The sequence below is a fragment of the Malaclemys terrapin genome, chromosome 4 (genome assembly GCF_027887155.1).
Source record: "Malaclemys terrapin pileata isolate rMalTer1 chromosome 4, rMalTer1.hap1, whole genome shotgun sequence".
NCBI lineage: Eukaryota > Metazoa > Chordata > Testudines > Emydidae > Malaclemys > Malaclemys terrapin.
The window spans coordinates 81189286-81207835 of NC_071508.1; the positions used below are offsets into that span (position 1 = coordinate 81189286).

At 44.8% G+C, this 18550-nt stretch overlaps 1 protein-coding gene across 2 annotated transcripts in view; it reads right to left on the reverse strand.

The window, feature by feature from the left end:
- AMBRA1 (autophagy and beclin 1 regulator 1) overlaps positions 1-18550 on the reverse strand; it is a 196217-nt gene that overhangs the window by 133157 nt on the left and 44510 nt on the right. For both annotated transcript variants that reach the window (XM_054026730.1, XM_054026728.1), the window contains exon 8: positions 3379-3465. In XM_054026730.1, the coding sequence (XP_053882705.1) occupies positions 3379-3465 (87 nt within the window). The remainder of the gene's footprint in view (positions 1-3378; positions 3466-18550) is intronic.

Below are 18550 nucleotides of genomic sequence, written 5' to 3' on the forward strand. Positions count from 1 at the left end.
ACAGTCCTACCCATAGTAACTGCTCCAGCAACTTTGATTTTCTTGGAGTCTTTTTTACTACACACAGTCTGACATGTAGCTGCTTGGAGAGACAGAGTCCAGGTAAAACTGTCTAGCTGGGATATTAATATGAACATCCTTATTTCAAGCTGTACTAGCCTAACTGCCATCAAAGAGCACCTGTCCTAGGGCAGCAATTCCCTTGCTGCTTTCCTTTCTTGTTGTCTTCGTAAATCTGGAAGTCCAGGGATGTTTCCAAGATGAAAACTGCACTTGATTTTGTTCTCCAGTGTAACGGATACCTGGAGCAGCTGTACCTTCTGTCACATGTCACAGAAATTCAACATGGAAGAGATCAGTTAGGCTTTGCCTACACTGGACTTTCATCGGTAAAACTTTTGTCGTTCAAAGGTGTGAAACACACACACACACACCCCTGAACGACAACAGTTTTACTGACGACAAGCACCTGTGTGAACAGTGCTTTGTCAGCAGGAGCGTTCTCCTGCCGACTAAGCTGCTGCTGCTCACTGGGGGTTGAAGTTTTTTTGTCAGCGGGAGAACTCTCTCCTGCCGACAAACAGCGGCTACACTGCTCACCTTTTAGCGGCCTGGCTGTAGCAGCACAGCTGTGTCGCTAAAAGCTGCATAGTGTAAACATAGCTTAAGACTCATCTCCCAGAGAGCCAGAGCCACTCTGGATTTAGGTGTTCCAGTCAATGGGGTATCTTCCATATTACACCTAATAGCGCTCACTGTTAGAAAATTCCCATATATTCAGATTAAGTTTTCTGTTGCCCCATGTATTCCTAACATTTAATTTTAATCTTTCCTTGTAAATAAATCCCTCCAGCCCCCCTTTAGCCACTTTCATTAGTCCTCTAACACACATTTGATACATTTGTCAGCATCTTTCTGGTTTTCAAACACCCAAGAGTGATGGCAGCATTCTCTGTGGGTCCTTCAGAGCCTCAGAGAAACACTAGCCCCCAGCCCACACTCCAGAATGAAAGCTCTCAGTTCATGAAGGTTTTGTGGCAGCAGACTCCATCACATTTTTGACACCATGTTGAATTGTAGGCTTATAATCATTTATTGCCTTTTTTACCCTCGAGTCTTTCCACAGCATTTCCCTCCTATTGAATGCTGGGATTTCAAATTAGCTTCCCAGAAATGGATTAATATGCTTATATTTTTGGGGACTAAGATGTGTATTTTAAGTCCATACCCATATTATTAACCTTGTCTACCCAGGGAGATTTATTGCTGTAATTGTACAGGTATTATACCAGTATAAGTCCTTGCGTGGACACTGCCTTTTTTCAATTTAGCTTATGTTACTCTCTTTACTGCCAAACCTCCCAAGTTAGCATCATGTAACAACATACAGATTTAATCTCTCTTTCAGATCATTAAAATGGTAACATTAAACCCAGCTCCTGAAGCAAATCACTGTACACTTAACCTCAGTACATTCTAGGGTGACCAGATAGCAACTGTGAAAAAACGGGACAGGGGTGGGAGGTAAAAGGCGCCTATATAAGAAAAAAAAAAAATCACCCAAAACGGGACTGTCCCTATAAAAACGGGACATCTGGTCACCCTAGTACATTCCCACTGACTGTTTCCCTTTGCATAGGGTCCCTTTAACCCAACTTCAGTTCACATGACAGTATCAAAGGTTTCATGAGTAGCTATACCAGATGATATAGCTGCCGAATTCTCAGTCATTAGCTTTGCTAATTCCTTCCAAAACTGATCACATTTGTCACGATTTAGTCTTTATAAACCTCCAATGCCGCTTATTGCTCATGGTTCCATTACCCTCTTCTGACAGATTCTCTCTGTGGGTCACACTACCCCATCTGTTGCTTTCTTGATATGCTAAGCAGTATGGGCAGAAATTACTCCTTTCTGGTTTTGATAATTCTGCCACATTTGATTTTTTTTTTTTAATTCTCCAAAACATTCTCAAGTATCAACATCTCTGTGGGCTAAACAGCACTGCATGTGTTTTTCTCTCTCTAATGTCAGTGTTTCGGAACTTTTCAGAAATAATTTTCAGTGGTTTGCTTTTTGTTAGCCAACACACTCAAAGTCGTAGGTCATGCCATTCAGACTCACAGATGTGGATAGGTTAAATTTTTCCAAGTATTCTCTCACCTGCTTCCATCAACAGTTACATTTACAAGGCTCTCAGACTAGGCCTTTTCTCTTCCTCCCCTCCCCCCACCCCAGCCCACTTCTTGTGGAGAGACAGACTTATCATTGATTTTATCACTCATTTATTGATGAGCCTGCTTCCTCTGTAGTATTTTCCCCCCAGTATGTTTGTAAGGTCCCTTAAGACTCTTACCCCCTTCAGCAGCGTTAACTCATCCTTTCTTTATTATTTACCTCCAAGACTTGACCACATATTGTCCTTTATTTCCACATTTTGTTAGGTTTCTTCACACTCAGATCTTTGAGCCATGTCCTCAAAGTCACTCCGGTCTCCTTGTCTGTATTTTTGTTTTTAGAGCCATTGTAGTGTATGGCATCTAGGGATTCTCTAGCCTTCTCCTACATTCATGCACTACAATATTTCCATCACCTTTACTTAATTTCTTATGCATCCGAAGAAGTGGGCTGTAGTCCATGAAAGCTTATGCTCTAATAAATTTGTTAGTCTCTAAGGTGCCACAAGTACTCCTGTTCTTCTTAATTTCTTAGTTTCCCAAATATTTGCTTTCCTAAAATCCAGTATCATCATCCTCTGCACTGTCTACATCCCCTCGCCTTACTATGTTATATCCAAATAGGTTGCTATAATTGGCTCCAACCTACCCTATTATTTTCACATCCTCACTTGGTCCCTTCCTATTAGTCAAGCAGCATATCCAGGGTGACTTCTCTTCTGGTTTGAATTATCTGCTTTCTGGATCATAAGGTTATCCTCCAGGTTCTTTAAGAACCTCAGATCTGTGTTCAGTTGTATGGAGTCTTTCCCTCCACTCGGTTCATCTGACACACAGATGTAGGCAGAGAGAAGGAAGAGGAAGAGTTCCCTTCCCCAAATGGGGCTAAATAACAACCTTGACCAAGACCCTCACACAGTAACAGGCTCTTTGTACCTCATTACCTCTCTTCTGTCTCTCTCTAATTGCCCAAGGCCTTTTGATTTAAATGAAAGGTAGTGGAAGGGGCTCGTCAAAACATCAAAGGGTGTGGGACTCTCCAAACCCAACACTACGGTCATCTCCATAGTGATTCGCCATAAAGGGTGAGATGGATCAGATATCAATACTATTCCCAAGGGGCTCAGTATATGTTGCTGCCACAGCAGTAGTGCCTCTGGCAGAGAAACAGGATTGAATCTGGATTGTACTTAGTCCTTACCTGGCTGGATCTGGGTAGATTGGGTGCTCCCGGGACCCTGCTCCATCATAGCGTGATAGTGAAATGAGGGAAGATTCCAGCAGCCTCCTAGAAATAAAAACAAAAACGTTGATGTCAGTAAGTGACCAGCTGAAAGGCCATACAGCAGCAGCCCCATGTCTCCTGCTTCCTTATTTATCTCCTGAGATTATTTGCATTACTGATTCATTGCTATAGACCTGCATGGGACTACAGAAACAGGGCCAGTGATAGCTGGCATAAATTTTTGCCATATAAAGCTTCAAAGCATACAAGAGTCCCATTATTATAGACGGAAGAACTCCCAAATTGACTCACTCCTGCATGGATCTCTCAAGAGAAAGCTGCAGATGGCTGTTTTTCCCTTGGGGCAAGCAGTCCAAAGTAGCCAGGCCTGTAACCACTGATGCTGCTTTAGCAGTCTGTCAGGAATTTCTGCCACCCTACGCTAAGGGGCTCATACAGGACTGGAAGATGCTCTTGACATGGACAAACTGTGTTTGTTTACTGCCCCTCACTGATTCCCTTCCTCGGAAGTCAGGCCACGGGAGACCAAAAGCCCTCACTAGTATGTGTTTATGGGTATTTTGGTGTTCTAAACAAAACACACACACACACACACACACCCCAAAACACCTTGCTTACACAGAGCTCCCTAAAACCACCAGCCTCCCATCAACCATGATGGAAAAGCTGAGACAATGACCCTCCCAAATGTAGCACTGCTTGGTCATAGCATGGATGCGTCAGGCCAGGGAATAGCTTATTGGCTGGAAACTGTCCATTAACCATCCTGGACTAACTAGTATTAGAGAGTACCAGTGGCTCTATGTTCTGTCAACCACAGAAAAGACAGAGAAAAATGCTGCAGTGTAAACTTCACTGAACTTGCACAGCAAGGCAGATTTCCTGTTGCCTTGCTGTCTGCCTAGGCTTGATAGTGATTAAGCTAAACACTTGAAGAGCCTAAGATAATTGTGTTCTCAAACCAAACCTCTATTATGGTTTGAAAATTGACGTCTCTGCTTTAAATTATCAGAGGAATCCAAGAGAATTAGAGGTTTCAAGACTGACAACGAATGCTGGGTTACCTAGGCACTGAGTTACTTTTACATTGGGTTACTTTTCCAGAGATTCAGGCTCTGTTATTTCTCCTGAAGAGCACATAACTCAGGCCTTGGCTACACTTGGCGGCACGAGTGTAGTTGCGCCGCCAGTGCTGCGAGAGCTCTCTCGCAGCGCTGCAAGTACTCCACCTCTCCGAGGGGAATAGCTTGCAGGTGCTGATTACACTGGTGCTTTACAGCGCTGCGCTCGGGGGGGGTGTATTTTCACACCCCTGAGCGCAGCAAGTTGCAGCACTGTACGGCGCCAGTGTAGCCAAGGCCTCAGCTTCCAAAGAAGCCACAATTCCTGCCACTGCTGCATGACGTCGTCACCCTGAGCACTGCAGCATTCCCACCTCCACCCAAAAACCCCATAGCCCCTGGGCTCTCTCCCCAACCTGGAAAGGAATGTCACATGCACTCCACTGAGCATTCTCAGAGACTCTGCAGTAGTCTCTTGGAGATTACCTGCATGGATTAATTCAAAGAACAGTCATCAGGTACCAGCATGTTCCTCCAAAGCCTTCTGAATTTAGGGATAGCAAAACCACCCTGGTCATCACCATGTCTCGGACCCACCTGCCCTCCCTACATGCACTCTAAGGCCCCATCCAAATGCCATGTATAAAAGTTCACGAGCAGTAGTTGATTTTAAGCTTCAGTGCTGGTTTTTGGTTACCTTATCACTCTTGATACTCTGAGAGGACAAAGTTACAAGTGTGCTCTGGACATCAGACATCAATGTTAATAAGAAGTTAGGAACAAAACAAAAAGACAGCAAAATGTGATCATGTGGGATCCAGAGGGGCAATTTCTACTTCTGTTCCTGAGGATGGCAGAGATGACCTGCACCTAAAACCACTAATGTCAAAGCGATTTGTTTTATTAGTTAAAATAAATTTGTTCCAAGATAAAGCCCTGAGGACCAACTTGCAGCTCAGTGTTCATTTTCATAGCCAGATAAATGGGTTCAATAAATGAGGTACTGTTAATCATCATCAATAATGCCTCCATGGTCTACAACACTAATATTGTTACCTACAATCCCCAAGGAGACTGTGGTGCCTGCTTTTAAAATGATACACTTTCATAGTCTTTAGACTTCAAACTCCAGTTCTTAAATCCATATAATGGGCTAATGGATCACTCACCCCCAACCCCATTAGAATATGCCCAACACTGGGAACCTGAAAGCAGAAATCAATGATCTTTGGTCAGAAACAGCTGCTTCTAGAAAGACCTAGTCTAGGAGGCAAAGACTGGGTTTAATTTTCATTATTAACAAAGGGGCTAAAGCAGTCTGAAGTACTGTCAGTGCTAACAGCATTACTAGTAATTCTGTTATAGGTAGAAAAAGATGATCCCTGAAGGAACAACAGCTGCAACAAGTACTAGCCACTAAATAAACAGTCTATGATGTTTTCACAAAAAATTCGGGTTGCACCTCCTCTTGAAACCCTTCACTTGGCAATGCTGGATTCAAGTGTCCCTTCTGGAGCAATGAGCTCCCTTCCCCCCCACCCCAGTGCTGCCCAGATCCATAGCAGGCTAACACTAGGCTCTGTTGAAGCAATTGCTCCACAATCTCTGTCTAGACAACATGAAATTGTCACAAATGACATCTAAAGTACAATTAGCAAAGAAACTGCAATTTCCACTCTCCTCCCCCGCTCACGGGGAGAATCACACATTAACATCCTCCAGATTGTCAATCAATGCCTCGGTGATGAAGATTAACTCTGCGCACACTAGGAGACGCTTCAAGCCCAGCTTGCTAAAATAGTTTTTTTTTTTTTTTAAACACTACAAGGAGATATAAATTGCCTTCTATTCGACAGCACTTTCTGTTGCGATCTCAACGGACCGCCTGCCTGCCAGACATCGGCACCTGAGGAAAAGGTTTTGGAACTGCCATTTTACCCCGCACAATATTACTCAGGGACTGCAAACAGAAGCAGTAGTCGAGAAGAGGAAAAAGGGAACTGGAAGTCCAAGTTATGGGACAACACAATTTAAACAGAATAAAAAAGGGAGAGGAGGGACCAGGCAGGAAGAAGCTTTTCCTCAAGCTGCTCTCCACCTGGGAGCACACTGATCAAAAGAGGAACGGGCAGCTACAGACAGTAGCAAAGAAAGTGGGGAGGAAAAGGAAAATGGGAGCTGCAGGGCAGCCAAGCATCCCAAGAATGTTTCCATGCCTCCAACCCTCTGAGCAGTTTTGATTTTCATCAGCCACCAGAGCAATGGTGAGTTTCTCTAGCATGGAGCAGCTGAATGCCAGAAGCCATAGCTTTAAAACACCCAGCACAATCCCCTCATGTTACAGTAGGAGTTAGCAGATTAATTCCTCCCTACTATCCTCATACTCTCCCCGCTGGCAGCAAGACTTAATCACCCAGGCCACTTGGGACAGAATGACTGATTCATCCACAAAGGATCTCAGGAGGTATTCAAATGCAGCAAGTTTAGCTTCTTGGGATCAGTTTCCAAGGATACATGATTCCTAAAACCTTCTAGCCCAATGGAGTCTCAAACCCAGCAGCACAGCATGCACATCAATAAATAACTAAGCTATCCAACTGTACAAAGCTTACGGCTTTCCTCCCCTCTCAAAAAGGGAGGCACTGATCAAAAGGGGAGCTCTTTAAAAAGCAACTCAAGCACTTTGTGCATGTGACAAGTGTTCACCCCAAAGCATGCTACTGCTCAGGCAGCCTCCATCCCCACCCTCCAGAAGCTGCTAAGTGCTGCCAGGCAAAAACAGCAATTATGCTGAAGCACTCCCTTCTAAGGATGGCTACGGTCTCCCTAGCCCTGCACAATCACACCCTCAGTCCACTTCCAAATCGAATGAGGGTGGAATTCATAGTCCAGATGCTTCAGCTTCAAAGGGACAATCACTCTGCCCACTTCTTTACTATTCTTCTCGGCATTCAGTCTTGCATCTTCCCACAAGGACAGTAGGGCCCAAGAAACCTATGTGGAGGTGGAATTGAAGCAGGACCATGGATCATATCCTCCTGTGACGGGTTGGATCACAGAAACCCCCTTGGGAGCTGCCACCAGATGTGCAAAGACTACCCCTGCTTCTGTTTTCCCTGCCAGCTCAGGACTCCAGCACCCTGTCTTGCTGAGCCAGACACTCCCGTCTGGCTCCAGACACAGACCCAGGGTCTGAATCACTTGTCCCAAAGCTGCAAGTTTACCTGAAAACAGCTCGCAGTAGCGTGCTTGTCTTTAGCACTCAGATGCCCAACTCCCAATGGGGTCTAAACCCAGATAAATCCGTTTTACCCTGCATAAAGCTTATGCAGGGCAAACTCATAAATTGTTCGCCCTCTATAACACTGATAGAGAGATATGCACAGTTGTTTGCTTCCCAGGTATTAATACATACTCTGAGTGAATTACTAAATAAAAAGTGATTTTATTAAATACAGACAGTAGGATTTAAGTGGTTCAAAGTAGTAACAGACAGAACAAAGTAAGTCACCAAGCAAAATAAAATAAAATGCGCAAATCTATGCCTAATCAAACTAAATACAGATAATCTCACCCTCAGAAATGCTTCCGTAAGTTTTTCTCAGACTGGACATCTTCCAGGCCTGGGCACAATCCTTTCCCCTGGTACAGCTCTTGTTGCAGCTCAGGTGGTAGCTAGGGGATTCTTCATGATGGCTCCTCCCCCCCTCTGTTCTCTTCCCCCTTTTATATATCTTTTGCATAAGGCGGGAACTCTTTGTCTCTCTGGGTTTCCACCCCCCCCTCACTGGAAAAGCACCAGGTTAAAGATGGATTCCAGTTCAGGTGACATGATCACATGTCACTGCAAGACTTCATTACTCACTTGCCAGCACACACATATACAGGAAGACTCACAGGTAAATACAGCCATCTGCAGACAATGGGAGTCATCAAGATTCCAAACCATCATTAATGATCCACACTTTACACAATTACAATAGGCCCTCAGAGTTACATTTTATATTTCTAGTTTTAGATACAAGAGTGGTACATTTATACAAATCAGATGATCACACTCAGTAGATTATAAGCTTTGGAATGATACCTTACAAGAGACCTTTTGCATGAGGCATATCCCAGTTACTTACATTCACTTATTACCGTATTTTCTCTAAAACTATCTCAGTTACATTATATTGACTTATTATTAAGTTTTTATAAAACCATATAGACTGCACAACGTCACACCTCCCATTCCTCTCAGCTCACAACTATCTGTCAGAGCTCTTAGATTATGGCCCCTGTGGATGCAGAGTACCACACACAAGGCTCTATGGAGAACTAACAGTATTCAATGTTATTCCCACTATAAAAGGGCAGGCTTAACCCAGAAAGGTAACAAAGAAGAGTTGAATCCCCACAACAAGTGAGGCATCGAGAGCTGTCCAACATCACCTCCTGCTCATCCTCAAATGCTGCGTCCAGGCACTGAAAGGGGGTTTCATAATTAATTCCTATGGACCTGGAGACCAGCATTGTGGCATGAATGGCTATGTCAGACCAAAATCCTATCCAGTCCATATGATCTCCTCAAGGCCAAGCAGCATTTGGTTTTCCAAAAACCTTCACATTTTAGTCTCTTCTCTTCACAGAGCAGATTTCAGGGTCTCAGCCTACTCGTGTACAGCCACGCAAGCAAACAGGGATCTTGAACCACCACCCTTTGTAGCTAGCCAGATTTTACAGCTCTTGGGAAGATGTGAAATTTCATAACTCTTGGATCAGAAACAACCTATTCAAGCTCAAAGAAAGAAGAGCTAGTAAACAACTCTACAGGTTTCTTGAAAAGGACCTAATTTAGATTATCGTTAGTGGAACCCTTGTCAGTCCTGCTTCAGTCCTCAGGAATCTGAAAGATAAAAAGCTCCAGAGTATGAAATGTTAAGTCCTGTGGTTCTCAATGTTCTTGGGCTCAGGACCCATTTGTAAACCTTGATGGCCCGTCGCAACCCAGTAAATAGCTTTAGTACAAAAAAACATCTGGCTTACTCAATATTTTTTACCCAGGATAAACAATATACACCTTAAGTACTAAAAAAAGTACACAGTGCGTACCACAGTGACAGCTCCTGACCCCTGGGGCTGGCTGGGCTCATCTCCCTGCTGGGGTCATTGTGACCTCAAGGATCCTTAAATTGCAGTAAGGGAGGTTTAGGTTGGACATTAGGAAAAAACTTCCTGGCAGGGTGGTTAAGCAGTGGAATAAATTGCCTAGGTAGGTTGTGGAATCTCCATCACTGGATATTTTTAAGAGCAGGTTAGACAAACACCTGTCAGGAATGGTCTAGATAATACTTAATCCTGCCATGAGTGCAGGGGACTGGACTAGGTGACCTCTCAAAGTCCCTTCAACTCCTATAATTCTATCTCAGTGCCGGTCAGGTTTGGCCAATTTGTTTGAGTAGCACTGCAACCTGACACAGATGGTTCCAGCACCCCTCATTCAAATTTGGCCTGGCTGGTCCCCCATCATCATGACAAGAGGAGTGGCTGGGCCAAACCTCAGCAGTGCTGCAACCCCATGTACCAGGTTGCAACACCCGGAGCGGGGAGCTGAGCCGAGCCCAGTCAGACACACAGGATCAGAGCTGCCACCATGGAGCAAGTGAGGGGCAGCCATGGCCTCCCCCTGGTGGCTTTCCACCACCACCCCAGGGGCAGGACCCAACCCCACCACCACCACCAGGGCCTCCCACACGACCCTTTGATACATCCTGGCAACCCAATTTTGGGTCGTGACCTACAGGTTGAGAAACACTGTTCTAGTTTATTTCAGTTTTTGCATGGTTTAAGATAGTTCAAGTTTGTGACTGGCTTCTGAACTGGATTATCATTTAACAGCACTGCTCAGGCATAAAGTAAACAGGGTCAGAAGAGTAGGAAGAGACATCCAGTGCATGCTTGATTTTACTAGTCCTATGAACTAAACCTATATACAGCTTATGAATTTAGTTGTAAGAAAGTACTGCATCATGGAATGCCTAAGGCCTTGGCTACACTGGCAATTCACAGCGCTGCACTTGCTGCGCTCAGGGGTGGGAAAAAACACCCCCCTGAGCGCAGCGAGCGCAGCGCTGTAAAGCTCCAGTGTAATCAGCACCTGCAGCGCTGCACGCTTGCTCGCAGCGCTACAAGCTATTCCCCTCGGAGAGGTGGAGTACTTGCAGCGCTGCTGGCGGCGCGACTACACTCGTGCTTCACAGCGCTGCCGCGGCAGCGCTGTGAATCCGCAAGTGTAGCCAAGGCCTCAATGTATAGCAAGTTTCAGAGTAACAGCCGTGTTAGTCTGTATCCGCAAAAAGAAGAACAGGAGTACTTCGGATATGCATCCGAAGAAGTGGGCTGTAGTCCACGAAAGCTTATGCTCTAATAAATTTGTTAGTCTCTAAGGTGCCACAAGTACTCCTGTTCTTCTTTTTAATGTATAGCAAGTCAACCATGCAGTGACAGGGGCTGTGGTCACATACCTGCCAGATCAGAGACAATGGTTCGTCATTAAATCTTAATGGTCCTCTATTCAAGTGGAAACACCTTGGGACAATGGGATGGCTGAAGCAAGGAGAGCCAGTTCTCTCCAACTGGGGAAGTGGGAAGAGGAAAATACTCTGCAACAGAGCAAAGAAACTAAAGGGTGTTGATGCTAGCTTGTAAAAACAACAGAGGCTGGGTTGCTCAGGCACAGAAAGCTCTGGGCAGGAGAGAGGAAGACACTGACATGGTTTTATAGCAGGGGCATCTTGTTTAAATATGGAACAAACTAAGGAAGTCAGAAGTTAGCTGACCTCGAGACAGACACTAGGATTCTTAACAGAAGCCACATGAAGGGAGAGCCTAGACACCGCAGAGGACTCGGTCCTAAGCCCAGAGAATGCTCCAGAGTCATGAGGAAACTGAGGCAGGGAAATACATACTGGTGTGTTTATTATTTTGTCTAGATCTGTGTATTTGTCATACTAAGTAAATGGTAATGGTATTTACAATCCTGGGCAAAACCTGTATCTGTTTACTTCACTCTCACATACCCCTGAAGAGTTAAACTGTGACCCCAGAACACCCACACAGCTGAGTTCTGGAAGAGGGTGTGCTTAAGCTACTGGGAAATCAGCATTGGTCATAGGCCATGGGCAGCTGAACCACATGATCCCATTTCTCTGAAGGTGTAACACACAGAATGGCTGTGCTCAGGAAATGTGCCAGAGAGGCCACAGGAGGAGTGGTGTAGCCTACTCAGCTCAAGAGAGGTTTAAAGCACACGTGTCCCAACACATGTAGCCTGGAAAGTGTTCAGCAGAGGGAGAGTGAGTGTGAGAGAGAGACAACAGTTCTGAGAGTTGACATGTTTTCCTGCAGCATCTTGGCCCTTAGGCTTTTTTTGGTCTTCATTTACTAACAAGAATTGGTGGTTGCTTTTCCCCAACCCTGTCTGGCCATTCTGTATTCCAACTGTCAGGCCGTGTACACAGTGCACCTTTCTGCAGTAAAGGTTTAAATGGGGTAGGTGGAAGCAGAAGTATAGTGAGTCCAGTACACAATCAAGCGAGTTTTCCAAATTCAGGCTCCAGCCTCTCCAGAAACATCATTCTGGGGAGGGCCTCACACTTAATAGCATTGGAGTGGCATGTTATGGTAGCATTTGGGGTTGGGGGAAGACGGGAGTTGAGGAGGGAGGAACACCTCCCGAATTACCCTTGGCCATTCCACACATACTAGCAGAATCCAGCCCTGAGGCAGAGGAATGGATTGGTTACCAGAAAGAAGAGACTGAAGAATGCATTTGCACCAATACAAAAATGTAGTTATATGGAGAATGGCACTGCCAAATAAGAGACCTATAGGAATCAAGCTTTAAGAATTTTCTACTCAAGAAGAGATGAAAGAACACTAAACCTTCTGCCAGGATGGTGGAAAGTCCCAGACACAGAAAAAAGGGGAAAAGAGCACACTGACAAGAAGAATGAGGTATGGACTAGAACAAACAAATGTATATATACCTCTACCTCGATATAACGCCGTCCTCGGGAGCCAAAAAAATCTTACGGCATTATAGGTGAAACCGTGTTATACTGAACTTGCTTTGATCCACTGGAGTGCGCAGCCCCACCCCCTCCCTCCGAGCACTGCTTTACTGCGTTATATCCAAATTTGTGTTCTATCAGGTAGCATTATATCGAGGTAGCGGTGTATATTTATTTAAGTCTGCAGGGAGATAGATCCTTGGATTTGAATTCTCCCTAGGAAAAGGTTGGGGGAAAGGAGGACTCAAAAATCCCTTTCCCGGTCTCTGAGAGAAATGGGGCTAATGCTCCAGAATTCACCGGATTTTGTTGAGTGAACTGAGGTGTTGATTGTTCAGCTTCATCCCTAGAGCAGTTCTGTTCTCTGGCTCAGACATTAACCTCTATTTAACTGTCTGATGCCACAAAAGCCAAGCAGCATCTCTGGTGGAGCTCCTCATCTCCCTTTGGTGAGTGTTGTGGGCACCAGGAAGAGTGATTAATTCCTCAAGTAACCCAAGGTTACACTCAATCTGCTATGTCACTTACAGACAAAGGTGGTAAATCAGTACAGGAGATGAGGGAGCATTATGCAGAGGTCTCTCATGATACAGCACCCAGACAGTGATTAATGGACTGGTTTGCAAGTGAGGAGAAGCATGCATCTGTGATGAACATACTAAGGGCTGAGAACAGAGCTGAGAGCATACTGTCTAGTTTGGCAACGACTTTGCAAAGATAGAGACTACACAAGTGAGAGGCCTTCCACTTCGCTTTTCAGGTGCTGGAGTTCTTTTGGAATTGGGGTGAGGGAAGAGATAAAAACCTAAGTAACTAACATTGAGTCAGACTGTTTATTACATTTGCTATTTACTCCATGTTTGTAGTTCTGTACTCAGAGAGCTGGAAAAGCACCAAGGCCAGATTAAAGGCACAAGCACGATACCCCTGTGCTGGAGTGAACTGGTTACATCAGAAATTCAGTTTTTCACTTTTTAAAATAAAACTTTCTAGCCCTCATGGTTTGAAGAAAAGCTTGAAAATGTGCCAGAATGTAACCAAGACAGTGCTGTCTACTCGTGCATGCAGACACTGCCTGAAACAGCAGCCCTCAGAGCAGTGAATAGCTCCATACATCTAACTGGGATGTTGGCTTCAAGACCCATTGCTCCGAGAGGTCCCACCACTGCCACTCATAGAGGGGGCCCAGAGCTGTGGGAGAGCCGCTCAGGGACCATATCAATGTGTGCCCAGAGCCCCAGCCTTGTCTGAACTCAGCCCCACCAGACACATTTTATAAATAAAAAACAGGCCTATGGACCTCCTGACGGTATCTAGGCCACTTACCCCAGCTTTCCCCTGGGAGAGTATTTGAATTTGATACAATTCAAAACAAAAAAATTAATCACTTTCTTGGCAGATGATAAACCCTGCTTGCTCCCTGAACTTCAGTTCCAGCAGGTGCTTTCTCAAGAAAAACAGGGATCAATTACACCAGCGCAAACGTAGCCATTTCGACCAATCAGTTAAATATGTATGTAGGGAAAAAAGAAAAATCTTTAAAATGCATGTTAGTTACTCAACAGACCACAATGGTTCAACTGGAGAAAGCCAGAGTCGAGTCATCACTATTTTGTTTAAATTCATATTTATTGAGGTCTCGCTCCATTTGCTCAGGCCCAGAGCCCGACTGGGCTCAAGGCCCTGGGGAATCAGTGCTCGGCTGTAACTTCTCCAGTCAGGAATTCTGTATCAAAGTGACTAATTGAATCAGGGCAGCTTTGTCCCCAAGCACGTTTGCTGCGTATGTTTATACAGAAACAGAGTGAGAGAGTATGTGAGCGCATGTGTGTAGACAGTACATACTTAATGATGAAGGAATTGGAACAATCAAATATCCATAATGTATATAAACGCTATCATCTTCTGCTGTCTCTCTTTAAAACCTTCAACATCCTCCTCTCTTTGAAAGGGCTACAGTGGGGAGACAGGGTGGATCAGTAAACTGACATGTGACAGTAGATCTGAGGACCTGCCCATAAGTTTTAACTAACTGGTGCATCTAGGTAACTGAAGAAAACTGGAAAAACCAGGGCAGCTGCCCTGCAACAAGGGAGGTACATCTGGATCCACAAGCTAACCCAAATGCAGGGGCCTGATAAGAGGATCCTGGGGACAGCAGAAAAAAGCAGTTATCTGGACAGCAAGAGAGGAAGCCAGTCTAGAGGAGTCAGGGTATTGCGTTCAAGAGATACAAGCTATTTGCCTTTCCTTCTCCCTCTTTATAATTAATCTGGGAATGGATTATCTAGTTTAGTTTATGAAAAATATAAATCTAGATACATTAAGCAAGTCGTGTTTGATTCAACTGTCCTTCAGTTGAATCAAAGGACGGGGGGGGAGGCATAGCTCAGTGGTTTGAGCATTGGCCTGCTAAACCCAGGGTTGTGAGTTCAATCCTTGAGGGGGCCACTTGGGAATCTGGGGCAAAATCAGTACTTGGTCCTGCTAGTGAAGGCAGGGGGCTGGACTCAATGACCTTTCAAGGTCCCTTCCAGTTCTAGGAGATGGGATATCTCCATTAATTTTTTTTTCCAATTTTAATAAATCTGTTTTTTTTTTTAAGATTATTGTTGTATGGGTAATCTCATGCAGATTCTTCAAGGAGAAGAGGACCCGTAAACTCAGAGGACGTGCTGATGGGTTTCCCACAGCTTCCCAGAGTTTCTGGAACCTACATCCCCTCTCAATCTTAGTCAAGGGACTTGTATAGAGGCTTCCACTCCAAGCGGCTTGTATTGCCAACAGACTACAGTAGGCAAATATGAGGGGAGAAGCAAAAAGGCCCAGGTGGAGATTAGAGCTAGGGGGCAGGTTACAGGCCATTTTCCCCAAATTCACATGCCTAAGTACAAAATTTGGGGAAGGTTTCACTTGCTCATCAACCCTGTGCACTCTTGTCCTTTGAATGGGAAGGGAATGTTGGAGATTTAAGATAGTAAGGTAATGGCACTGATATATATTACATGAACAGAATTTGGTCCAAGTCAGAGAGGTAACTCCAAAGAGGGCTGGTCAGACCTTTTCAAATTCAATGCACATATGAAGCACAACCACATCTGCTCTCCATCCAAGAAGGATAAGGGAGGCAATTTGGATCAGGTTATAATATATTAATTTGGCCTCAGGTGGGGGAGGAGGTTCGTGCTAATCACAAGAGGTTGGAAAGTCCAGGTTTCTCATTATATCAAAGGGGCAGTTTTGACAGCCTGAGCTTATTCTTTCACTCACTGCAAGACCTGATGGAGGAAGACTGTCGGCATGGAGCTCTATGGAGGAAGCCTGCCCTAACAGAAGAAAGGGGAGAAGGGGGAAGAGCTCGTATGAGTGGGCCTGAGCTTTCTCAGAAATTTGGGGGGGAAAGAGTGTACATGGGAATAAACCCAGCATTTAGACACAACAGCAGCTCTGCAGCAGAAACAGCGAGTAACCCCTATTAGTCACTATGGGAGGGAGGGAGGATCAGTTTTTCCCACCAACCCTCCCTAACAAAGAATCAGAGTAAAGAGCAGTAGCAGCATTAGTTTATTCCTAAAATAGGAAGCTACAGTGGGTGCAAGGAGGCTTGCGTAAGAAACAGTTTCACTCAGAATGGTGAGTCAAAACTGAAACAACTGGGAGAGAGGCAGACCTGATCTTTCCCCATCAGCAATGATGCTACAACACAGTTGGGGGTGGAGTGGCCTATGGAACATACTGGCATTTCTTTGGCACCTGACATCTCATGAGCAGGGACTCCTGATTGCTCCAAACTAGGGCAATACAGGGCTTCAACAGTTCCAGGGGCTTGGGAAATAGGTTACTTCTAAGCATAAGGAAATCTGGAGATGGAGGAGGCAGGGTTGTAGGTTGGAAACAGTTAATAGAACAGAGTTAGAACAAATGTAACTAAATGAGAGCATACTACAAGAGTGAAATGGGCACAAAGTTGGAAAGGGTAATGAACTGTGTGACTGCAGATTAGGATAGGATTTCAAAATATTGTTTTTTCTCTCTTCCTCTCTCTCGTCTATTTAGACTGTAAGCTCTTAGAAGCAAGGATATTGTTTACTATGGCTCTCTGTGAATACGCTTACGTATGAACATCCTTAGTAAATTAAGTTTCTAGTACTTATGCAAACAAAAGCTTCCAAACTGGATCCAACGCAGCTCAGAGTGGTATGAATGGTCCATTCCTATAAGTAGTGTGTTGACTCTGAAGTCTAATGACCACTTAAACATCAGCAATCTAGAGTGACAGTAACTTCTCCATAGTTAAGGTTGTAATGAAGGTGCCATTATGAACCCAATTCTGGCCCTACTTTTCTCAAATCCAATACTTTTCTCCAATCCAAATCCACAATAATACTGGCTTCAGAAGTGTAAGTTAGACCAACGCCAAGGTGGAACTTCACCAAATCTGATGAAAATACAAATTTATAACTAATATTTGGGGCTCAGAACTCTAGGCCCCTTTCAGTACAACATCTATGCAACAGGCTGTGGCAACAATTGGGAGTGCAAGAGTCCAGCGTTCACCATACAGGCATCCAAGGACTGGCCATTTCAAGAGGCTGCTTACTATAAGAAAGAGGGCTAACTACTGTTATTTATTATTTCTATAACCATCTTCCAAGGAAAAGAAACAGAGAAAGGCAGCGGAGGGGAGTTAACCAAAAAAAAGAGTAAAATAGCCAGCTAATAAACTTGGCCAGAGAATTGCAGCAGCTCAGGGAAGAGGACTGGTATAGAGGAAATTAAAAACAGAGAACTGAAGGGAGGAGAGAGATTAAGGCTTTGTCTACACTGCACTTTTGTCGGTAAAACTTTTGTTGTCAGGGGGGTGAAAAAACACCACATACCCCCCCAAAAACAACAAAAGTTTTACGAAAAGCGCTGGTGTGGACAGTGCTTTGTCGGTGGGAGCGCTCTCCCGCCGACAAAGCTACGGCCTCTCGTTGGGGGTGGATTTATTTTGTTGGCGGGAGAACTCTCTCCTGCTGACAAAGAGCAGCTACACTGCGCTCCTTTTAGTGACACGGCTGCGTAGTGTAAACGTAGCCTTAGCTGAAAGACAAAAGCTGAAGGGGGAAAAGAAGTGAGAAATTAAAAGTGATCCCACATCAAGGGGAGGACAGGAAGAACCTGAGAGGAAGGGAAAGTGAATCCACTGCAACTTTCTGTGGGGGTTCCATGGGGATCTCTCCTTGGTGCCCTTCTCTTCTCCCTCTATGACTTATCTCTGAGTAATCTCATCCACAAACTCATCTATGCGGAGAACTCACAGACCGAACTCTCTACTTCACCCCCAACCTCTCCGCCTCGTCTCCATTCTCAATCACTGTCAATACCACCACCACCCTGCCTGTAACCTGGGCATCATCTTTGATTTAGACCTCTGTCTAGGTCCTCACATCCATGCTACATCTAAATCTTAGTGATTCTTTCTTCATAACATCGGTAAGTTACGGTCATCCCTATCCGTCCACACAGCTAAAACTGATCCAGGCTCTCACTATCTCGATTACTGCAACATCCTTCTCTCTGCCCTTGACAGATGCAATCTTACCCCACTTATATCCGCTCAGAATGCTGCTTCAAAGATAGTTTTCTTAGCTTATCACTTTAACCATGTCATCCCTCCCTTTGAATCTCACCACTGGTTCCTCCTCCTCTGTCGCATCAGACAAACTATCTCCACCCTACCTCATTCGTTATTGAAATGTCAAGTCCCGCCTCCACTCAACCCATGTGCCACCCTCTGTGATGTTACTGACACAAACTGGGACTTTACAGAGCATTGCTGCAACCGAGGTCCTGTAAATAAATAAATAAATTAATGGAGATATCTCATCTCCTAGAACTGGAAGGGACCTTGAAAGGTCATCGAGTCCAGCCCCCTGCCTTCACTAGCAGGACCAAGTACTGATTTTTCCCCAGATCCCTAAGTGGCCCCCTCAAGGATTGAACTCTCAACCCTGGGTTTAGCAG